The 22,975-nt window shown below is 44.5% G+C and overlaps 1 protein-coding gene across 1 annotated transcript in view; it reads left to right on the top strand.

Moving 5' to 3' along the window:
• MTREX (Mtr4 exosome RNA helicase) overlaps positions 1–22,975 on the top strand; it is a 325,983-nt gene that overhangs the window by 22,875 nt on the left and 280,133 nt on the right. Inside the window, exons 4-6 of the mRNA XM_029577212.1 lie at positions 13,426–13,488; positions 14,665–14,777; positions 17,987–18,161. Of these exons, the coding sequence (XP_029433072.1) occupies positions 13,426–13,488; positions 14,665–14,777; positions 17,987–18,161 (351 nt within the window). The remainder of the gene's footprint in view (positions 1–13,425; positions 13,489–14,664; positions 14,778–17,986; positions 18,162–22,975) is intronic.

Here is a 22,975-nt window from a genome sequence, read left to right as displayed (position 1 = left end):
TTAAAGTGTGTAAGCACATTTCTCTGACTGTGTGGCATGGTAAGGATGTAATCTGCTATGAAGTTCCAAAAAGTGGAATATAAATAAAAAAAATTAAAAAGATGAAAAATAAATAAACATAATTCATGCTACATTTAATATCCTGGCAGCAGCTTGGACTGTTACACATGGTTTGATTTGATTTCCGGGTAGTGTAACCTACTCCCTGAGCCTGAGTACAGGATGCTGAGATTTTCTTAGATCTTGGGAATTTCTGCAAATAACATTGACATGTAATGTTAAATTTCCCTGCTTGTAGCCAGATGGACTCAGGACCAGTGGGGTTATGTTTCCCTACCAGCAGATGGAGACTGAGTCAGGTTTCAAAGCTGACGTCACCCTGGATACTCCCTTGCAGTGACCTCAGCCCTTCAGTATTTCTCTATCTCCAGCAGATAGAGGACGTGCTTTCCCTATGGGGATCGCTGTACTTTTTGGTAGAAAAAAAATCTACTTTTCAATTGGAGGAAAGATCGAGCACCGCTCTCCCGCGGTGATATCTAAAGGTTCCTCCCCCAGTTGAGAATTCCTGAGGTGATTTCCGAGATCCCTCAGAGGTGTGCCTTGGTCCGGTAGCCGGTTCCTGGCGTGGACTTTGCTGCTGAAGCAGCTGAAAGGCAGCGAGTGCAGGAAGCTGAGCGAGACTGATGGCCAAAGCCTCCTCTCCCCGCAGCTGGAGACCGTCTCTGTACTTAGCCGGTAAGCGCTGAGCCCAGATAAGGAGAAAAAAAAAAGATTACCCCCGATTCAAAGACGTTTAGAGGGCTTTCGGGAAGACTTCCTCCGGTCTCCTCACTTGGTGCGACATACCAACGTCATTCCCGATCCCATTGGGGTAAGAGGAAGTGAGCTTCTGAGCAGGTTGAGTGGCCCCCAGTGGGCTAGGCCCCGCTTTTGGCTTGGTTGGCACACCGCGTGGTAGGCCGCAACAGCACCATCTTGCACGCGCCTTTTTATCCTCTATAGATCATCAGTTCGCGCAGTGCATCAGCTCTGCACACGCATGGTGCACATTACGTTGCACGCGTACATAAGTGCACAACTTACTAAGCACATAATTCAACTAAAGCCAGGCTCATGGGTTGTGCGTGCGCCTCGCCATGGCCTGCGAAGGTGCCCAAAATCTGAACGTATACAATTTTAAGCGCGAGCCAACTGAATAAGCATTTACCATCGCCAATGGCTCCAGCAGCAAAGAAACATACGCGCCTTTCTCTCTTCTCTGTTTTTCATTTTAGGGCTGCACAGTCTGACCTGGAATCTTGCTTACGTCAGCACTGTGAGGAAGCCCAGGGAGAGTTGGCCTCCCCGGACTTTGCTAAGCCGGGATCCTCCCATTCAGAGAATGGGTCAGCCACAGCCTTAGCTGGAAATACCCCGGATCTGAGTAATCCCAGACTAGGTCATTCATGGGAGAGGGAAATTCAGTGGCACCTATCTCAGTGCCTCCTGGCATTGACCCAGCTGCCTTCTCTTGGGTGGAATTTTTCCAAGGCTTTGAAGCCTTCGTAAAGGTGCAGTCTGCCTCCTCACCTACCCCTGTTCAGACAGAACCTCAGCTGGTAATCCCTCCCTTTCTCAGTCCTATCTGCAGACATCGAGCATGCCTCACCTTACCATGGGTATCCCTGGCAGGGACCCGGATGGCACGGATGAAGAAGAGGATACAGATTTCTTGGAAGATGGGGAAATTTCTCCGGGTTTAGAACCGTATCTGACCATGCTACGGTTTTTCCATAGAGATGACATACTGGCCCTGGTTTCCCAGACCCTGAAGATGCTGGGAGTCCCTGGGGTGGACTCTGACAGAACCAAAGAAGAATCCCATTCTTTTCCCTACCGAAAGCCTCTTGCTACTTTCCAGTACTGGAAACCATCCAGGAGTTGATGGACCTGCAATGGGATGCCCCAGAAGCAAGTTTTAAAGGTAGACTAGTATTAGAAGCTCTATACCCACTGGATCTGGCTTGCGCTGGTCTGTGCCATCTCTAAGCGAGGAACTATCTCAGTGGAGGGAGGAGTGGCCTTAAAGGATGCGCACAATAGACTGATGGAGTCCATCCTTAAACAGGCCTTTGATGCAATAGCAATGACCTTACAAATTGCTTCTTGTTGTGCCCTGGTAGCTCCTTTATGCCTGCTCCTCTCTCGGGGAGGTGGATGACTTGGGGGCAAATTCCAGAGCGGTTATGGAACCTGCCGCCGCCTTTTTAACTGACGTGAGCTCTAACAGAGTCCGTATCTTGGCCAGAAGAGTAGCCTCAGTGGTGGCAGCAAAAAGACAGCCATGGCTGCGGAACTGGTCAGCAGATGCAAGCTGCAATGCAAATCTCACAAAGATGCCCTTTTAAAGGATCACTTCTCTTCGGAAGCGAATTGGAAATGCTTGCCAGTAAATGGGGCAAATCTCCAGTTCCCCAGCTACCAGAAGATAAGAGAAAGCAGTTACAGCACCCCTTGCCTATGAGAGGTAGACCAAGGGCTTCCAGCACTTTCACCCCTACAGAAACACGTCATTTCAGAGGTCTCTGTCCTTTCGGAGGTCTGTTTTTTCGGAGCCGACAGCCCAAGAGAGGGGCAGGTTTAGGTTCGTCCCGGACCCCCACTAATGAAAATTTGCCGACCCACCCTCGGAACGAGGAGATAGGTCAACCGTCCTTCTTCTACCAACGGTGGGTCGAGATCACTTCGGACAAATGGGTACTGGAGGTCATACGAGAAGGATATGCACTAGAATTTTGCAGCACTCCTTGGGACATACTCATGATATCTCCTTGCCACTCCAGCATAAGAAGCAGGCAGTGGAGACTACCCTGTTAAGGCTCCTCAAAATGAGGGCTATAATCCCATTATTTGTGCCCCAGGAATATACAGGGTGTTATTCCATCTTTTTCATTGTACGTAAGAAGGAAGCTTCCTTTTGCCTGATCCTGGACCTCAAGAGCATCAACCAACATCTGCGACTGATTCATTTCTGCATGGAAACCCTAGGCTCCTTGATAATGGCCATACAATCGGGAGAGTTCTAGACCTATCAGAGGCCTACCTACATATTCCAATCCGTCGAGAACATCGTTTCCTACACTTTGCAGTACTGGGTTGTCTTTATCAGTTTCGGGGGCTGCCCTACGGCCTGGCCACTGCCCCCAGAACATTTTCCAAGATTTTGGTGGTCACAGCGGCAGCTTTGAGAAAAGAGGGAATCCTAGTGTACCTGTAATTGGATGTCTGGTTGAGCCAGGTGACCAACAGGGTGATCTCCTTACTTCAAGGACTCAATTGGGTCGTAAACCTGGACAAAAGCAGTCTCAAATCCTCCCAATCCTTGGAATATCTGGGAGTCCGATTTGATACCAAGCAGGGCAAGGTTTTCCTTCCGACTATGCGGATAAGGAAGTTTATGTCCCAAGTGTGTCAGTTGATGAACATGATACGCCTGACAGTGTGGCGATATCTTCAAGTTCTCTGTTTCATGGCAGGAACTGTGGAAATAGTGCCGTGGGCGCACATGTGACCTCTTCAGTGCTCCCTGCTGTCATGTTGGAACCCGCAATCTCAAGACTGTTCGATTCGCCTCCACTTACCGATGGAACTATACCCTCTGCTCCAGTGGTTGCTGCAGGAAGCTCATCTGGGAAGGGGTATACCCCTGACCTCTCCGAACTGGCTGGTCCTCACGACAGATGCGAGCCTCAAGGGCTGCGGAACTCATTGTCAGGAACTGACGGCCCAGGGACGTTGGACCGAGGAAGGGGCTCTTTTGAACACAAAGCTCTTGGAAGCCCGGGCAGTCAAATTGGCGTGTCTACAATTCAGCCACATACTCCAGAGTCAAGCGGTCCGCGTAATGTCAGACAACACAACAATGGTAGCCTACATCAACCGCCAGGGTGGAACCAAAAACCAGCAGGTGTCACAGGAGATAGACTTCTTTATGGAATGGGTGGAAATACATCTACAGATGATCTCAGCCTCCCACATTGCAGGAAAAAACAACGTCAGAGCAGACTTTCTAAGCAGGGAGAGTCTGGATCCAGGAGAGTGGACGTTGTTGACCAAAGCCTTTCAGCTGGTAGTAGATCGCTGGAGTCTCCTATCCATCGATCTGCTGGCTGCATCACACAACACGAAAGTTCCCCGATTCTTCAATCACAGCAGAGATCAGTGGTCCCTGGGGATCAACGCTCTTGTTCAGACCTGGCTGGAAGAGGAGTTGCTATACGCCTTCCCTCCGTGGCCCCTTCTGGGCAGGGTCATTCGCAGAATCGAGCACCACAAGTGATTACTCCTACTAGTAGCTCCAGATTGGCCCAGGTGTCTGGCAGAGACCTCTCCCCCCCCCTATGCCTCCCACTGCACTGCTACAGCAGGGATCGGTCCTTCATGAGGATCTGACTTGATTCTGTCTTACGGTTTGGCCCTTGAGAGTACTTACCCGATGAAGCGAGGATATTCAGCCGAAGTAAATGCCACCTTACTCCATGCGTGGAAGTTCTCTACGCCCTAGTGTATGTGCGGGTCTGGAGAGTATTTGAGGACTGGTGCGAAGAACGCGGTGTTTCCCCTTGGATGGTCCAAATCCCACTAATTCTATAATTTTTGCAGGAATGCTTGAATAAAGGTTTGACCCTTAACTCCTCAGGTAGCTGCGCTCTCTTGTTTTCAGGGGAGAGGTGCACGGAACCTGCCTGTCGGCTCACCCAGACATGACCTGTTTTCTGAAAGGGGTGAAGCACCTCCAGCCACCCCTATGGTGGCCGGTTCCCTTGTGGAATCTTAATCTAGTACTGGAGTTTTTGGCAGGGCCCTTCTTTTGGCTGCTGTGCATTCTTTCCTTGCGTTTATTAACCTTGAAAACAGTGTTCCTGGTGGCTATATGCCTGGCACGTTGCATCTCTGAACTACAGGTCTTGTCGTGTCGGGAACAGTTCCTCCGGATGACTCCAGGAGTGTTACAGCTTTGTACCGGTCCATCCTTCTTGCCCAAGGAAGTTTCAGAACTGGTCTGAAAGACAATATTGCCTGTTTGTCTTTCACGGTGGAAGGAAGCAGGGCGAACCAGCTTCGCCGGCTACCTTAGCTCGCTGGATTAAGGAGGTGGTCACGGGTTCCTATGTGGAGGCAGGAAAGCCATTACCTTTTCAGGTTAAAGCTCATTCCACTAGGTCTCAGGCAGTCTCATGGGCATAAGCTAGACGACTGTCTCCCTTCAATATCTGTCAAGCGGTGACGTGGTCCTCCTTGCACACACCTCTAGGTTCTATTGCCTGGACGTTCAGGCCCGAGAGGACACAGCCTTTGCAAAGGCGGTGTTAACCGGACCGCAGGCAGCCTCTTGCCCCTATCGGGAGTAGCTTTTGTACATCCCATTGGTCCTGAGTCCATCTGGTTACACGCTAGGAAATGGAAAAATTACTTACCTGATAATTTTGTTTTCCTTAGTGTAGACAGATGGACTCAGCATCCTGCCCATGGATGCCCAGGTGCCAAGGATTCGCCTGTGGAGTGAATATCGATTCCAAGAGATTACGGATAAACCGTCATCCAACCCTAGATGAGGGCATGTATAATCTTACTGGGGTTCAGTGTTTGGTTGAGTTCAGTTACGGTTAACTGTTTTTAATCGAGTTTTTTCTATAGTATGTCCACAGTGGCTTTTGAAGAGAATACTGAAGGTCTGAGGTCACTGTAGTAGTGTATCTAGGGTGACGTCAGCTTTGAAACCTGTCTCCGCCTCCATCTGCTGGCAGGGGAGCATAACCCCACTGGTTCTGAGTCCATCTGTCTACACTAAGGAAAACAAAATTATCAGGTTAAGTAATTTCTTCAGTTTGAAAGGAAAACTAGGAAATTATATGTATGTTTTCCCCTGAGGTGGGAGAAGTTTATCTCACAGCTTGTGGCTGCTGTCAGAAATTGGAAAGGGGTTCATAATATTTAAAGCTTTTTGATTTTATGTTTTAACCAGTAAGCCTTCGGAAAAATACCTCTTCTAGTATTCTGTCACCCCTCCTTTGCCTAGCTTGGATCCTTCTCTTTGCTTTTGTGCCTTTTCCACACTAACGACTCCTCAGCTGCACAAATGTATGTATTTAATTTAACTGGAAAGAGTACCCAACAATAGTAGGTGCACCACCAAAACACCAATAAACACTGATAATTGCTACCCCCAGAAAACCCCTAATAAGTTGTAAAATAAACATCTAAATTTACATTTTATAAACACCTAAAATTAGAAGCCCTATTTATATTTTAGCATGTCTCCTGTAGGAGTGATGGAACTGCCTCTTCAGCAAGCCTGTCCGTATACATTTTCTGATGCAGGCACAATGGGGTGTGTTTAACATGAGGAAGTTAAAAGATTGTCAGATTTTGATGGACACTGCTTACAATCCTCAGCCCTTGCTAACCAACCAAGCCAGAGGCCTATAATCATGGGTTCCCTCCTCCATACACCACTCTCAGCTTTAGGTAAGGGACAGGAGAACCTGGCTGGGAGTGGTAATAGGGGAGAAGATATATTAGGAGTATGGTTGGAATGTTTCGTGAAAATCACTGGCCATGTATTTGGAGACTTCCTTTGTCTCATGTATTTTCTTTGTGTTATTTTTTCCATTCATAAACAGGCATGAATTAGCCATGATCTGTGGGTGACTTCATCCAGAAGCACTGAATTGAAAGAGCGCCCGTTTTCCTAACACACACACAGCCACATTCCCTGGGCACCCGATGCAATATTTAAATGAGGGGCTACGTAAAATAAAAAGGATGTGATAGGGGAAAACTGTGTCCTTAGCACTTAAATGCGTAGGGCGACCAAAATTGCAACGGGGCCTGTCTGTTTTTATCCCGCTTCTTCTGGCCGATTTTGCTGAGTTTGCTGAAGACGTCCATAGCTAAGCGCCCCTTGCTATAGCGTCTAAATTGTGCATCCAGAAGATTTTTTTTTTTTTTTTTTTTAAATCAAGCCAATATACATTCATTTTTCAACACCACAAACAGTAAATTTGTGTTACAACAATACTAAGTAGGAGGAACCATAGAGGACTGAATTTTTTTAATTTCTCAGGGGTCCTTTACTCATGGATTGACTTTATGCCACCTCCAGAGCTGGAGTTAAATTTGCTGAGTTAAAAAAGTGTACTTTGGGCTCTCAGTGATTTTCTGCATTGGGGATAACAGCTAATAGCCTCATCTACAAGGAATTTACATGTGATGGGCGCCAATGGTCATGCATTTGTTCGGGCATATGATTTGGACACGCTAATCTTATTGCATCAGATGCTAGTCTAGGACATCCAAAATTCATGTCCAACCGCGTGTGTGCTAGGCTGGGAACACTTTGTTGCATCGGCCCCTATGTTTGGGCCCAGACAATGACCAGCTCAATTGCCCACAATGTGGCAGATTGTTACCAAGGACCCAAAGGCAAAAATAGCATGTCGTAGGTCCGAAGAAGCGCCTCGCACTTCCAGGGAGTGCACATAGTCTTCCTCAGATAGAAGCTGCACCAGTAAATCTCCTCCAAGACTGGTCTCAACGAGGAAAACATCGGTGGAATCACTGAAAAGATTCTTCACAGACTCCGGCTAAGAATCAAAAAAAATCTTAAAAGCACTGCTCCACCTCTGAAGGCTCTGCAGAAGGGTCAGTATGTTGTATGACATGTAGCACCATAGAAATATTTAGTAGTAGTAGTAAAGCCTAAGGCATATTTATGGTGAAAAAGATGCCTGACACACCAAAGCTACCTTTGCACGATTCTTTGATTCAATGCACATTGGCACACTGACCTGCATATCTGAAACAGGTGCATGAGGCACCTGCAAATTCTTCATCAGAATCTTCAGGAAAGGGAAGGCAACAAGGACTTAAGGACCACGGCCTAGCACCTTACTCATGAAATCTTGAAAGCATCATTACTCCCACTACCAGATGGCCAATCTTTCTTTCTACAGAACAAGAACCCATTCTTGTATCAGAAAAAGATGCTTCACTGCTAATCCTGGGACAGAGATTCCAACAAGCAATGGAATAGATCACTGATATAGTGAAAAACTTTTTCATATTACTATTTTCGCAGGCAAAGCAACCAAGATCTCCACCTGCCTTTCCCATTATCCCAATGTCACCATAGAAGATAATGCCGGGAGCACCACCCTTTCCAACCTCATCATTATCCGGAAGGGTGAAATATCCCACAAATATCGAGGGGGAGAAATGCCTTTGTCAGCGTGCAGTCTACCTGCGCTCCTATGAACTGAAGACATTGAGGAACTCCCTTCTACACTGATTCCCTTAGCAATGCAAAATCCCTTGAGGTCTCCATAATCTTTGTGGTCCTTTCCCCATTCTGTAAGGGAGTCCCCAGACAGCTCTACAGTTATACTCTCCAGATCTACCTGAACATACTTGTCCACCAGAAGACCTCACATACTCTCCCTTTGTGGAGAAAATGGATACAACACTAAAGACAGAAACTGGAAAAGATTTGGATCCTAGATCTGAAGTCATGGGTATATTAAAAGTAGTTGATATTCCAGCTGGGTCTTCTGCATTACCAATGGATGTGGTTTTAGATACAGTTCTCATGAAAATGTGGGAAACCCCATATCCCCTGATAACTGCAGCAAGAAAGATAGACCTCAAATTCAGATCAAAGAAGTCTTCAGGAAACTGAATGATCCAGCTACCACACAACGCAGCAGTAGTAGAATCCACTATGAAGAAAGTGAAGAAGACTCACCTTCATTCTATTACACCCCCAGGTAAAGATCATAGGATTTTGGATGATTTCGGAAAGAAAATGTTCCAAGGCACCATGCTTATAGCCAGGTTTACTCAACATAGTACAATAAATCTGTGAATTCATGCAAAACCTAACCTTACATCCATTCTAATACAAGGGAACAGATAGCCCCATGCCACTATATGACTTAATGGAGGCACTTTGACAGCTAAGATCTGTTTATAAATCTTTTGATACCACTTTACAAACTTGAGTGGCATCTATAGGAGCCAGACGCATGCCATGGTTAAGGGCAAAAGGAATACGAGAGGATGTTCATGAGAAACTCTGAATTTCCATGCTTATGGGATAACCTCTTTGAGAAAAGACTTTGAGCAACTGTGTTCCAAATAAAGGAATAGAATGTGGTGGTTCAATCATTGTCCATTTCTGCAGAACATCAAAGCATAGGAAGACGTTCCTTCATTCCATATATGCAACCATATTACCTCAGAAGGTCATACAGACCTTACCAGCAATATCAATTGACTTCCTTCCAGACCACTCAACAGTAGATTCAATCATCACAAACCAGAGGTCTTCCAAGGGAATGATGGCAACAGAAATCCCAACAGCAACTGCCAGCGAAACCATCCCAGAATTTGTGATTCATCAGAAACCTCAAATACACATGCAAGTAGAGGGCAAAATCCAAAAATATCTAGGACTTTGGAGTCAAATAACCATGCATCAGTGGGACCTAAAAATAATACATAAGGACTACCACCTCAACTTCTTAAACCAACCAGAGATCCCACACACTGTGGTACCACACATTGACCCATCCCTCTTGAAACAGTGGGTACAGAAACTCTTACAGCAAAATGCCTTTCAAAAAGTCTTCCCTTCACAACCCAAGGGTTTTACTCTCAATATTTCCTAATTCCTAAAAAAATGGGGGATCTTTTATTTATTTTTTATCTTTAACCCATTTTAGAGCTGAGGAGCCTCAATCAGCATATTTGTCGAAAGATTCAAAATTACCTCTCTGTACAATCCTCCCGTTCATTCAACAGAATGATTGGATGTGCTCCCTGGATCTCAAAGATGCCTATGCTCATATCCCAATACACGTTCTTGCTGGCACTACCTCTGTTTTAAGGTGAGAGAGAATCAAAATCAATACAAGGTTCTTCCATTTTGAACTCTCTTCAGCCCCAAGAGTCTTCACAAAATGCCTTGTGGCAGTAGCACACCTAAGTCACCAAGAAATGCTCCTCTTATCACATACCAAATTACCATAAATTTGTTTACAGTTCCTAGGTTTTCTCATCAACTAAGAAAAATCCATTCTACAACCCACTCAATGTCTTCAGTTCATAGGAGTGCAGGTAGACTGCACGCTGACAAAGGCATTTCTCCCCCTCGACAGAGTAGCAGTCATCTAAAAATTAGCAAACGTACTGTTATTGAAAACTTTAACAACCATTTGCACATTAGTATTTTTGCGACACTTGGCTGTGGCAATTCACATGGTTCCTCTAATGTGCTTGCACATGCGTTGTCTACATTGGAAACTCTGGAGCAATTGGTTCCAGTCTCTTCACTCCAAGATTATTATCACAGAATTGAAGCAAGAGATACAGTGGTGGCTGCAACCTCAGGTATTAGAGTGGTGCACCAAATAGTATTAACAATTGATGCTTCCTTCTTGGGCTGGAAACACAAGTCCAAATGAGGGATTCTGATCAACCAAGGAAAGCCCCCTGCAAATCAGTTTATTAGAATTCAGAGCAATGTGCAATGCTTTCTAGCCCATACTACAGAGAAAAAAACATAGCGATTCACATGGACAATCAAGTAGCTATGTTCTATACTAACAAGCAAGGAGGTATGGGATCTTGGATCTTCTGTCAAAAAGCCTTCTCATTTGGCAGTGGGCAGAACAAAATTGGGCAGCATTGCAGGCAACATACTTATCAGGTGTAGCGAACATGGAGGTGGACAGACTTAGCAGGATATTTCGTCCACATGAGTGGTCCCTGTTGTAAACCATGGCCAGTCACCTGTTCACACAGTGATGGGGTGACTATGGATAGATCTCTTCACTACAGAAGAAAACAGAAAATTAAACCGATTTTTGTTCCATCTGTCCAAGTTCACTGCAAGAGGCTCCAGACACCTTTGTAATTTCATGGGAAGTCGACTTCGTGTATGCTTTTCCTCCCATCTCTCTAATATCAAAGACCATACAGAAATTAATACTGGACCATGAAAAGATGATATTAATCACACCAGCTTAACTGAGACTACCATCTAATACAGGGCTCCGACAGACCACCCATTCATCTGGGAGACAACCCAGCACTTTTAACTCAAGAGGAAGTCTCCCCATTACATCTAATTCTACTAGCACTGAACTAACAGCTTGGATATTGAACGCTCGATCTTAGCTCAATGGTCTCTATCAGAGCTCTTAGAGGATGTCTTGCTTTCTGCAAGAAAACCATCAACAAGATTCAATTATTCCTTTAAGTGGAAACACTTGTCAAATTGGTGCTCCTTGCATAATTTGAACCCTTTCACTTGAGAACCTTGACTTTTACTGTCTTGTCTTAGTCTTTCCCAATCAGGGTTAGCATTCACATCAGTACGAGTACACCTTAGTGCCATCACAGCTTATCATTCTCCAGAGAATGGAGCTCCAGTTTCCATGCACCCTTTGGTCTCCAGGTTCATGAAGGGACTTCTACATCTGCACTCGCCAGTGAAAAAAAAACATCGGTTTCCTGGGACATTAACATAGTTCTCACTTCACTTATGAAAGCTCCCTTTGAAACTATGGAAACTACAACTCAAAAATATCTAACCTGGAAGGTTCTCTTCCTGGTAGCAGTCACCTCCACTAGAAGGGTTAGTGAACTGCAAGCCTTAGCCCAATAATTGCTTTACAAGCAGTTTTTTCATGATAAGGTAGTTCTCGGAACATATCCAATGTTCTTATCAAAAATTCTGTCTGCTTTTCATATAAACCAATCAATTGTGCTTTCCCGGAACTGCATGCATATAATGGTGAAAAGATGCTGCCTCTGTGTCGCTCCATGGTGAGACCGCACCTTGAATACTGTGTACAATTCTGGTCGCCGCATCTCAAAAAAGATATAATTGCGATGGAGAAGGTACAGAGAAGGACAACCAAAATGATAAAGGGAATGGAACAGTTCCTCTATGAGGAAAGACTAAAGAGGTTAGGACTTTTCAGCTTGGAGAAGAGACGGCTGAGGGGGGATACGAGAGAGGTGTTTAAAATCATGAGAGGTCTAGAACGGGTAGATGTGAATCAGTTTTTTACTCTTTCAGATAATAGAAAGACTAGGAGGCACTCCATGAAGTTAGCATGTGGCACATTTAAAACTAATCGGAGAAAGTTCTTTTTCACTCCGTGCACAATTAAACTCTGGAATTTGTTGCAGAAGATGTGGTTAGTGCAGTTAGTATAGCTGTGTTTAAAAAGGGATTGGATATGTTCTTGGAGAAGAAGTCCATTACCTGCTATTAATTAGGTTGACTTAGATAATAACCACTGCTATTACTAGCAATGGTAACATGGAATAGACTTAGTTTTTGGGTACTTGCCAGGTTCTTATGGCCTGGATGGGCCACTGTTGGAAACAGGATGCTGGGCTTGATGGACCTTTGGTCTGACCCAGTATGGCATGTTCTTATACGTTGGACTGCAAAAAAGCTGTAACTTACTACAAACGCAGAATGCAAGCCCACAGGAAAGCGTCCCAACTATTTGTATCATATGATCCCAACAGATTGGGCACTGCTGTAGCAAAACAAACATTGTCAAATTGGATTACTCTGTGCATACAACATTGTTAGGCAGCGACTGAACTTGAGCTCACTAATCCAGTTAAAACTCATGAATTGTGAGCAGCAACTTGTCCATAGCACATCTCAAGGAAGTGCCCATAAAAGACATTTGTAAAGCAGCAACTTGGTCATCGGTGCACAACTTCACGTCTCACTACTGCCTAGATGCCTTAACAGCCATGGATAGTGCAGTGGGACAAGCAGTCTTGCACCACGTGGTTTCCAAATAGTCTGCTCTCCACAGTGGAGTCCGGATTGCCATTTCTACACTGCAACCCTCAGCTTGGGACTCCATCAGATTATGGCTAATTCATCCCTGCTTTTCGATGGGGGAAAAAAACAAGTTTGCTTACTGTAAACTGTATTTTCTGTAGATAGGATGAATTAGTCATGAGATGCCCACCCTCCTCCGTGGATAGCAGACTTAGCTATTCTACTAGCTTTGTAACAGACCGAGGAGATTCTGAGGCAATGCCCGTGCGGGAGCTCCTACACATGCTCGGTAGAGCTCAAAGCTCTACTAGCTTAGAGACACAGCTCCATTCAATGCTGCTGGATGACATTACCCACAGAGCATGGCTAATTCATCCTGCTGTCTATGGAAAATACAGTTTATAGTAAGCAAATGTGCTTTTATCGTGATTTGTCACTTTGTGTCTGCTTTTCTGTCACATATGCCTGGAGAAGAGTAAACCAAGAAAAAATGCTTTTAAAACTAGTACTTTTGCTTTAGAAACCTTCCTTAAGTACTGACTTTCTGTTTGATCTGATTTTATTAGGTAGCTCTTCCTGCAGATCAGGATTTTGTACCTCTCAGACCACGGAGTGGAAAAGCTGCAAAGGTATGTTAAGAGGAGATATAGTTTTGAAAAGTTTGTCTGGATTGTGTAATACTAGGATGTAGTGGAGCGAAAGAAAATAGTGCTTACTGACTACTGAAAAAGCATGTGGGTAAAATCAAATTCTGTCTTTGGGGCCCAGGCTGCTGGCTTAAGAGTCAGTACTCTGTTTCCACATAGGAACCTTGGACAGGTTACTGTTTTGTCCCTGCTCTTCTGGCTAGCTGTAGCGGCAGGTACTGCTGAGGTGTCACTCCCAACCCATTATAGGAGGAGACTGAGCCAAGTGCTACTCTTTGGGTGGCAGCAAATGACTGAAGAGGGTCTCTGGAGAAAAGCTTCATGTCAGCTCAGTAGTAAGAAAATACAACCGCATCCAGCTTAAATTTAAGTAGGGACTGTGGGGTGGGAGGAAACTTATGAAGAAGTTTAGGAAAGAATGTTTTGCTGCAAAGGTCATTAGTAGGTACCTTTCCTCCAGAAATCTCACCAGAGCAAGTTAAGGCCACCTACGTGTTTGTCAGACAGAAGAGAGAGGCACCACAGGCCTTAGGGAAAACAAATAATGTTTTAAAAAGTCATCTGTTATTTCACAACAAGAGCTATATATGGAAGTCTGACTAGTATTCTGTGCTGTACATAACTTACCTACAATGTATTATCTATAGCTAGCTGGAACCATAGTATATGCTGTAACTCATTGTATACCTGCAACTGTTATTGCTATATAAATATTGTAATCTATTGCATTGTGTCGTATAGCACAATAACTTGCTTTTCCACCCAGGGAGTTCAAAGTATGTTATAAACGATGGTGATGAATTAAAATTCTTAAGATATAACAAAAACAAGCACTGTTGAATAGTTGCTTCTTACATCACCTGACTACAAAGGCATTATTTTATTGCATTACTCACTGAGGACTTTCCCATTGTGCATCACATTTCTGCTTCTGGGGGTCTCTATGATTGTGTACTGTTGCTTATTTATGCAGAAACAGGCAACCTTTAGAGCAGCAGGTTCAGATAGTGTTTCTTTATTGTTCTAGTTCATTCCTTTCTCTCACCCTGCACCCTTCTTTGCCAGGCAGTAATCTATCTTGACCCATTGGAAAAGTAGTTGAGGGTTGTTTATCTTGCTGTTTAGACACTGTAAGGGTTTTTTTTTTGTTTCCTATAGGAATATCCATTCATCCTGGATGCTTTCCAGAGAGAAGCCATTTTGTGTGTTGATAATAATCAGTCTGTTTTAGTGTCTGCACATACGTCAGCTGGAAAGACAGTATGTGCTGAGTAAGTACTTTGCATTAAATAATATTTATTTATTTATTTATTTATTGTTTTTGTTATACCGAGTTTCATGATAGGCATCACATCAACCCGGTTTACAAATAACAAGGAGTGTAAAGCATAACGTAACGTAAAAAACAATATTTTCAATAAGAACCTTGAACTTTAAATACAGTGAATCAGAAAAAGGGAGAGGGAAAGTTACAAAAAACAAGGAAAATAAACTTGGGATGGAAGGGGAGAAATTGAACAGCACAATATTTACATTTCAGCCTATTGATACATTAGAATAGCAAGTGAAAAAATAAGACTATGAAACGGTACATAGGTAATCAAATGAATAAATATGACAGTTGTGAATGGTAATAGTATGATAAATATTCAGCAGGAATTAGTGAGAGAGGGTTTGAGGTTGGTTGATTCGTGTTTACATTCCATTATTGCATACGAGTTAGTGCTAGTGAGAGGAGGTTTTATTCAAGGCTTGGAAATGCTTTTTTGAAAAGCCAAGTTTTTAGTCTTTTCCTAAATGTTAAAGAGCATGGCTCTTGTCTCAAATCAGGTGGGATCGAGTTCCAGAGAGCTGGACCTGCTGATGAGAAGGCTCTGAGACTCAAGGATTTATGTTGGTAGGTTTTGGAATTTGGAGTGACTCTTTGTAGTGTTCCCTGATAGGCCTGGCGGAGGTGAATTTTTTAAGTGGTATTTGTAGGTCAAGTTGCGTGTGTTGGTTGATAGTTTTGTATATGATGTTAATGGTTTTGTACATGATTCTATAGTGGATCGGAAGCCAATGGAGGTTTTTGAGAATAGGTGAAATGTGGTCAATTTTCCTGGAATTTGTAAGGACTCTGGCTGCAGAGTTCTGAACCATTTGTAAAGGTTTGGTGTAAGAAGCTGGGAGGCCTAATACTAATGAGTTGCAATAATCTAGTTTGGAAAAGATTATTGCTTGCAAGATTGTTCTGAAGTCCTGAGTGTGAAACAGCGGTTTTATTCTTTTCAGGATATGTAATTTGTAGAAGCAATCTTTGGTGGTTTGGTTAATGAATGTTTTGAGGTTGAGACGATTGTCTAGGATGGCTCCTAAGTCTCTTACGTGGGTTGTTTGAAGGAGTGTGGGTGGTTTAGGAAGTGTGTTATTGTTTTCCGGTGATATGAGCAGGAATTCTGTTTTCGAAGCATTGAGTATAAGGTTTAGACTGTTGAGGAGAAGTTTAATTTCTAATAGGCAACTGTCCCAGTATTCCATTGTTTTTGAGATTGATTCTTTTATAGGGATTACGATCTGTACGTCGTCTGCAAAAAGGAAATGTTTCAGGCTTAATTTTGTTAGTAGTTGGCAGAGTGGTAGCAGGTAGACATTGAAAAGGGTGGGTGAAAGTGATGATCCTTGCGGCACTCCTCTATTAGAAGGGTGGTATTGGGATTCTTTATTATGAATTTTGACTCTGTATCCTCTGTTTTCTAGAAATGTTTTGAACCAGTTTAGTGTGGCACCTGTTAAACCAATGTTTGCCAGCTGTTTTAGAAGAAGGGCGTGGTTGACGGTGTCAAAGGCCACCGAGAAGTCAAGGAGGATTAGAAAATATGCTTGGCCTTTATCAATACCAGAGAGTAGGTAGTCCATGAGTGAAATTAGTAGCGTTTCGGTGCTTGCGGCTTTGCGAAAACCATATTGGTTTGGGGACAGAATACTGTGGTCCTCTAGGTAGTTGGATAGTTGGGTGTTTACCAGTTTTTCCATGATTTTAGCTATAAATGGTAGGTTGGAAATAGGGCGGAAGTTGTTGGGATCACATGCATTTAGATTTGGTTTTTTTAGCAGTGGCTTGATTGAGGCAGTTTTTAGGTCATCTGGGTAGATGCCATGTGATAAGGAGCTGAAGATAACAGATTGAAGATTGTTATCTTCAATCTGTTATCTCTCTGCTCCCACTGTCACCATCCCTGACCATCATGTCATTCCGTTTTTTGCTCCTTGTCTGGCAGAGGGCTCAATGAGGATCTTCCTCCCAGAATAAGATGTGTGCTAGGTTTACCGGAGTCAGTGGGAGTAATGGGCAGGAGGCATCCCCTCACTCCACTGTATTGCCTGAATACACCCAAATCCCCTAGAAAAGCGCGTGTATGTATATATATATATATGTGTGTGTGTGTGTGTGTGTGTGTGTATATATATATATATATATATATATATATATATATATATATATATAAAAAATAATTTCTTATGCTTTCGTTCACAAAAAAGAATGATAGAAAAAAATTGTAAATATAAAAATTAATGTATCAGTATATCAAAAAATACAAGTTGTGTACACAAATGCATCACCCCAAAAATATGAAAAATAAAATACAATATAAATCACACACAAATGCATCACTAAAAATATAGAAACTCAGGTTGATTCAGTAAAACAGGTGCTCATATTGAACACCCATTGCCTAATGCGAGCACAACCACTTCCCCTGGGCGCCTGAAGCAGTAATTAAATAAGGGAAGTCAGGGCAGGATAAAGAAGGGTGCACTATGGGGACAATTATGCATCTAGCATTTATAGTGCTTTAAAGTAGTTTATTGCATCAGACACCCACCTATACTTGCAACAGGCACTCTATACAAGCGTCCGTTTTGATCCAGCTTCTTTTTTATTTTGCTGAAGTTGCTGATATATTAGGCAACCATTATGAAGGGTGTCTAAATTATGTGGCCATAAGAAAAGTGGATCGAGTCAAAATCCATTTTCCCTATACGTACAAGGATCAGTCCAGAGAAGTGGGTTGTGTATCCCTACCAGCAGGTGGAGTCAGAGAACAATTAGAACTTTGGGCACTGCTACATATCGATAGACTTAGTTTTTGGGTACTTGCCAGGTTCTTAAGGCCTGGATTGGCCACTGTTGGAAACAGGATGCTGGGCTTGATGGACTTTTGGTCTGACCCAGTATGGCATGTTCTTAGGGAAATGGATGCTTGTAAAATTGAGCATCCATTTTTCTAACCCGTGCACAGCCACTTCTCCTAGGTACCAGATGCCATGGATGTGCTATGGATGCACAATTTATCCCTAGTGCGTCCTTTTTACCTGTTGCATCGAGCCCTCGGGAGAGGTGATTGTGCGCATGTTCAAAAATAAATAAATAAAGTTGACTTAGAAAATAGCATCAGCCTGAATTGTGTGCATGCTGTAATTTGGATTTTTCTCCTAGGTATGCCATTGCACTGGGGTTGAGGGAGAAGCAGCGTGTCATATTTACCAGTCCTATCAAAGCCTTGAGCAACCAGAAATACCGGGAGATGTATGAGGAGTTCCAGGATGTGGGACTGATGACTGGCGATGTCACCATTAATCCCACTGCCTCCTGCCTGGTCATGACCACTGAGGTATGCTGCAGAAGCACATGTTCTATTTACAAAGTTTCTGATCGGAGTAACCCATAGCTTTTAAAAAGAAGAGCTAGGATTGCAGTACATCTTGAAGCTGGGTAGTTCTTAGCTGTGCCAGAGATTGTCCTGTTATATTGGATAAAACAGAGTTTATTCATATTTTTTATCTGCAGATACCATTCTAAGAATATTGATCTTGTCTGGTTCCCTTACACGTTTGTGAATGATTTTAGTGTGAGTGAGAAGAAGCAGGGAGATGGACATGGTATTGTTGGAGCCATGTTTTTCTTTCAGTGGAAGTGATGCCAAAAACCTTTAAAAGCTTAGTCTTGTTTGGGAGTGAGTTGGAGAAACTGGCGTGTAAGTGGGGCAAGTCTTCACTGCCTCAGTTGACGGAAGTTAAGAAATGATTACAGTGCCCCTTTGATATGAGGGGTCGTTTCTGGGGTTTCCGATGTTTTCGTCCCTACAGAGGGACGGCCTTTCGGTGGATTCGGCCTTTCGGTAGGTCTCAGTCCTTTGTCCCCAGCAGCCCAAGAAAGGAGCAGGTACGGGTGGTGGACCTTCCCAAGCTTCCCAATGAAGGTTTGCCAACCCACCTTCCGGATCAGGAAATAGGGGAACGTGTCTCTCTTTTATCAGAGGTGAGTCGAGATCATGTCGTACCAGTGGGTCCTGGAGGTGATATGCGAAAGGTATGCACTGGAATTTTGCAGTATTCCTCTGGACATGTTCATGGTGTCCGCTTGCCACTCCCACAGAAGAAGCAGGCAGGCAAACAGTGGAGTTCACGCTTCAAAGGCTCCTCAGACTGAGGGTTGTGGTTCCGGTGCCCACATCTCAAAGTATGGGGCGATATTCCATTTATTTTGTTGTGCCCAAGGAGGAGGACTCCTTTCATCCCATCTTGGTTCTCAAGAGGGTCAACAGTCACTTGAAGGTGGCTCATTTTCAAATGTAAACTTTACGCGATGCAGTTGGGGGGATTTCTGACCACCTTGGATCTGTCAGAGGCTTACCTTCATATTCCCATCCAATTGGAACACCAACACTTTCTATGCTTTGTGGTGTTTGGGCGCCATTATCATTTTCTGGCACTGTCCTTTGGTCTGGCCATTCTTCCCAGAACATTTTCCAAGATTATGGTGATGGTAGCGGCGGCCTTGCAAAAAGAAGGAATCCCGGAGCACCCATATTTGGACGACTGGCTGATTCGAGCCAAGTCTCAGGAAGAGAGCTGTCTGGTGACACACAAGGTGATATCCTTATTGCAGGAACTCAGTTGGGTGGTGAACCTGACCAAGAGCAATCTTCAACCATCCCAGTCCTTGGAGTATCTCGGAATCCAGTTCGGGACAGGACAGAGTTTTCCTACTGGAAGTTCAGATCCAGCAACTGATGTCTCAAGTGAACACCATACGCCCAACAGTGTGGTCTTACCTACAGGTATTTGGCTTGATAGCAGTTACCTTGAAAGTGGTGCCGTGGGCAAAGGCACTTATGCGTCCCTCTTCAGTGCTGTCTGCTCTTTTATTGGAACCCACAGTCTCAGGATTATGCAGTTCGGCTCCACTTGATGATGGAAATCTGCTCCTGCCTCCAGTGGTGGTTGCAGGAGGATCATCTGAGAAAGGGAGTTCCCTTTTCCTCTCTAGCCTGGTTGATACTCACAACAGATTTGAGTTGCCATGGTTGGGGGCCTCATTGTCTGGAGTTAATGGCCCAGGGGCACTGGAATGCTGAAGAGTCCCGCTGGAACATCAATTGCTTGGAGGCCTAGGCGGTACAGCTGGCATGCTTGCAGTTCAGCCACTAGCTGTGGAATCCAGTGGTTCGTGTGATGTCAGACATCAATTGCCAGAGAGAAACCAAAAGCCAGCAAATGTCGCAGGAAATAGATCAGCTGATGGAATGGGCGGAAGGTCACCTGTAGATGATCCCGGCCTCTCACATTGCAGGAAAAGACAATGTAAGCGCGTACTTTCTCAGCAGGGAGAGTCTAACCCAGGAGAGTGGGTGTTGTCAGCCGAAGTGTTTCAGCTGATTGTGGATCACTGGGGTCTTCCATTCCTAGACCTATTGGCGACTTCTTGACATGCAAAGGTTCCTCGCTTCTACAGTCAAGAGAGAGATCCGTGGTCCCTGGGATAGACACTCTTGTACAGGTCTGGCCAGAAGACAGATTGCTTTATGCCTTTCCTTGGAGGCCTTTGCTGGGTAGGATATTTCGCAAGATCGAAGGCCACAGGGGGCTAGTACTCCTGATGGCACTGGACTGGCCCAAGCATCCGTGGTATGGGGATTTGCAACGACTTCTGATGGAGGCCCCCATTCGTCTTTCATCACGCACGAATCTGCTTCAGCTGGGACCAGTTCTTCACGAACATCTGACTCAATTCTGTCTTACGGTTTGGCCCTTGAGAAAGCTTGCCTGTTAAAGCATGGTTATTCCTCTGTGGTGATTGCCACTTTACTCCATGCTCACAAGTTCTCCACTTCCTTGGCTTTTGTGCCGGTTTGGAGAGTGTTTGAGGCCTGGGGTGAGAGCGGGTTGTGCTTCCTTGTTCAGTAAAGATCCTTCTGATTCTGGATTTTTTGTAGAATGTATAAAGGCTTGGCCCTTAATTCCTTGAAGGTACAGGTTGTGGCTCTTTCCTGTTTCAGAGACCTGGTGAATGGTGTTTCCTTGTTTCAGGCCTTCATGGCCTGTTTTTTTGAAGGGAGTGAGGCACCTTAGGCCTCCCTTGAGGTTACCGGTTCCATTGTGGAATCTTAATTTGGTGCTGGACTTCTTGGTGAGTCCTACATTCCGACCACTGCATAGCCTTTCCTTACGGTTGTTGACTTTGAAGACTGTGTTCCTGGTGGTTATATGTTTTGCATGTCTGATTTCTGAGCTGCAGGCCTTGTCTTGCCGGGAGCCATTCCTTTGGGTGACTCCAGAGGCGTTACAGCCGAGTTACCTTCTTGCCTAAGGTAGTCTTGAACTTTCATTTGAATTAGTCCATCTCCTTGCCATCCCTGGATAAGGTCGGGGATGTGGAGGAGTTTTGCCTTTTGCGCGCCTTGGATGTTACTGCATGACAAGATGCTTATCTGGAGGTCTCTGAGTATTTTCGAAAGACGGACCGCCTGTTTGTTCTCCATGGCAGGAGTAAGCAGGGCGCTCCGGCTTTGCGGGCTACCATAGCTCATTGGATTAAGGAGGTAGTCACGGCCATGTATGTGGATGCTGGAAAGCTGTTGCCTATTCAGGTTAGAGCTCATTCCACTAGGGCTCAGGCAGTGTCTTGGGCGGTAGTTAGTCTGTTGTCTCCTGTCTATATCTGCTGAACTGTGACGTGGTCTTCCTTACACACTTTTTCAAGGTTTTATCATCTGAATGTGTAGGCCCGGCTGGATGCAGCCTTTGCACGTGTGGTGTTGACTGGACCGCTGGCAGCCTCCCACCCTATTGGGGAGTGGCTTTGGTACATCCCACTGGTCCTGGGTCCATCTGTCTACACGTTAGGAAATAGAGAAATTACTTCCCTAATAATTTTGTTTTCCTTAGTGTAGACAGATGGACTCAGCTTCCTGCTCTCGGCTGCTGCTTGAGTGTGTCAGTGGTCCTCTTGTGGGGCTCCAGGTCCCAAGGGATTACTGGTAAGTGTTCATCCAGTCCCTAGCTTGGGGTATCTAGAATCTTAGGTGAGTTCAGTGTTTATGGTTGGTTGAGTATAGTTCTGTTTTTAATCATGTTTTTAATCACGTATTTTGCTAGTCTGTCCACTGTTGCGTTTGAAGGGAATACTGGCAGGCTGGGGTCAATGCAGGGTTAATTATACTGTGATGTCAGCTTGCTCCTTCTCCATCTGCTGGCAGGGGAGCATAGTCTTATCTGTCTACACTAAGGAAAACAAAATTATTAGGTAAGTGATTTCTCTATTACACTAATTTCCGAGTATTTCTTTCATGGGTTAGTGTAAGGACCCAAAAAAAAAAACAAACCAAAAACTGATGGAGGAAAAGGCATTTATATGCATTTGTTTGCCCCTTTGGCAATGCCCCTTTCTCAGCTACATTGTCCAGCAGTTAGATATACATACACTGGGTGGCAGCGTGAGCACTCTTCCCAATGAGTAAAAGTCCATGCGCTCAGTGATTGGGCAATGTTAAAAATGCCATCTTCTATATACAAACACCGTTTTACCCTTATGAAGCATGTAGAAAATATCTTGCTAGTGCCCCATGTAAACATTTTTTGTTGTACTTCATGTTCCATTAAGGTTGTTAAAATACAGTTTTTGGTGGGGCACTGAGAATAGATGCTAGGGAAACAAAATTAATCATTAGATGTCCCAGAAGGTCTGTGCAAATGTGTTTTTTGGAGTGCAACTGACAGTGACCAGCATACAAATGTAGCAGATTGTATAGGAAGAGATTATTAAGGATGTGCATTCGTTTTGAACGAATGCGCAATCCGCAAAATGTAGGTCCCTATTCGTTGCATTCGAGGGTCCACGAAACATATGGCGAACCCCCACAAATGCATCATTAACAAATAAACCCCCTCCCCCCCTCACAAAGACTTGCCAAAAGTCCCTGGTGGTCCAGCGGGGGTCCTGGAGCGATATCCTGCACTCGGGCCGTCGGCTGCCGGTATTCAAAATGGCGCCGATAGCCTTTGCCCTTACTATGTCACGGGCTACCAGTGCCATTGATTGGCCCCGTCACATGGTAGGAGCACAAGATGGCGCCGGCTGTCCATTGCTCCTACCAAGTGACAGGGGCCGACCAATGGCACCGGTAGCCCCTGTGACATAGTAAGG

The sequence above is a fragment of the Rhinatrema bivittatum genome, chromosome 1 (assembly GCF_901001135.1).
Source record: "Rhinatrema bivittatum chromosome 1, aRhiBiv1.1, whole genome shotgun sequence".
NCBI lineage: Eukaryota > Metazoa > Chordata > Amphibia > Gymnophiona > Rhinatrematidae > Rhinatrema > Rhinatrema bivittatum.
The sequence above is the reverse complement of the archived record's forward strand: the minus strand, read 5'-3'. Positions and strand labels throughout refer to the sequence as shown.